The 1,646-nt window shown below is 46.7% G+C and overlaps 1 protein-coding gene across 3 annotated transcripts in view; it reads left to right on the top strand.

Annotated features, from left to right (window-relative positions):
• The window catches only part of LOC126405568 (uncharacterized), a 35,349-nt gene extending 34,928 nt beyond the window's left edge, over positions 1-421 (top strand). For all 3 annotated transcript variants that reach the window (XM_050069373.1, XM_050069372.1, XM_050069374.1), the window contains exon 15: positions 281-421. In XM_050069373.1, coding sequence (XP_049925330.1) covers positions 281-364 — 84 coding nt within the window. In that variant the 3' untranslated portion in view covers positions 365-421. The remainder of the gene's footprint in view (positions 1-280) is intronic.
• The last annotated feature ends 1,225 nt before the right edge of the window (positions 422-1,646 follow it).

Below are 1,646 nucleotides of genomic sequence, written 5' to 3'. Positions count from 1 at the left end.
ATTTATCTTGCAAGTGTACTCTTCTTCAACGTTTGCTTTACTTCCTGGATTTTTCCCACATGGAAATTCTGACCAATCAAGAGCAGCTTTCTCACACAAGGCATTTGATCTGGTCCTCTTGTAAATGCTGCCGTGAGAACACGAACCAACTCTAGGCAATTATACAACTTTGGAACAACATGAGTCCCTGATTCAGACCAAAGGAGACCACTCTAGGGCTGAGAGCAGCCTTATTGTCAATGGACAAGCTCTGATCTCTCTCTCTCTGTTTGTCTCATAGCCTCAGGACTGTCAGTCCATCATCACACATTCTGCTGATAGAGACAGTCATTGCTGTGCTGCTGAGGAGGAAAAGCACCTTTAAGGACCCTGCTCACAACATAGCTGTGGGATGTAAGTATGTGGGTGCCAGAAGGACCAGCTCTACCCTCCTGGTAAAAGGACTGAAGGGGTGATTAACGGCGGTTGGCAAAAACCCAGAGTGAGAGTGAACGAGCTGCAGCATGTCAGTCCTCTCAGCTGCTCTTCAGTCTCTAATCAAGATGGAGTATCGCCCCGGCAGCAAGTCAAAGGGAAATGAAGTGCAACGGGAATGTATGGAGTCACACTGACTGAGCTACTCGTTGTGACTAACTCCTGAAGAATTTGAGTCTCTCCTGTGACAAGTTTGTTTCTTTGCCATGCTTGCTTTCACTGACTGAACAGAGACACAGAGGAAGTTCCAGCAGAGAGACTTTAAATACAGGAGTTTGTCTGCCACGGACAACAAAGAGGGCATTAGGGTAAAACACTTAAATGAAATATTTAATGTCAAACCCAAATGGTCTAATTGGTATTATGAAGCTGTCCTCCTCCAAAAGATATCTACACCAGTCTTTGTGCAGCTTATTATAACTTATATTTATATTCATTGTTAGAGCGACAACCTCCAGTGGCTGTAGTAATAATGACGGGAACAAAGGATTCCCTCGCGAAAACATACCGCCCACTCCACTGGTTAGCTAACGTTAGCCACCCAGGTCGGATGGGAGCTAGCTAGCAGTGTCATTCATTTGGCTATTACTGCACGGTGGCACTCTCCAGTTCCCCCCACCGAGGTCGCCCCAGTGAATAGACAGCTTCATTTTGAGCTGCAAAACCCCTTTAGCATTGTTAACTATGTTAGCAACATTAGCTGTGTTGACACTGCTAACAGTGCTAACAGCAGCTAACAAAGCTAAAGGGGGTTTGCAGCTTAAAATTGAGCTGCTTACTCACTGGGGCGACCTCAGTTGAGACCAGAGGGTGGGCACAATGTTTCCACAGCAATGCTGTTAGCCTTAGCTGCTCTGCACTGCACACTACCTGGGTCTGGTGGGAGCTAGCTAGCAGTGCTGCTCATTCACGATTACCACTGGTAACGCCGTTCGAGTGGCTGGACAGCATTGCTGCAGAAACATGGTGGCCACCTTCCACTTTCCCTCCAGGTAACCTCTGTTAGTAAGTGGTTTCATTTTGAACTGCAAACTCTTAGCACTGTTAGCTCTGTTAGCAGTGTTAGCATGGCTAGAGGTACTTAAACGGAGCTCATTGTTCACAGGTGCGACCAGAGGTGAGAATGGAAGGCAGACAAAATATTTCCACAGCAATGATTTTGGGGTGGGGCA

The sequence above is a fragment of the Epinephelus moara genome, chromosome 18 (assembly GCF_006386435.1).
Source record: "Epinephelus moara isolate mb chromosome 18, YSFRI_EMoa_1.0, whole genome shotgun sequence".
Classification (NCBI taxonomy): Eukaryota; Metazoa; Chordata; class Actinopteri; order Perciformes; family Serranidae; genus Epinephelus; species Epinephelus moara.
Note: the sequence above shows the minus strand (reverse complement) of the source record. Positions and strands in the feature narration are given on the sequence as shown.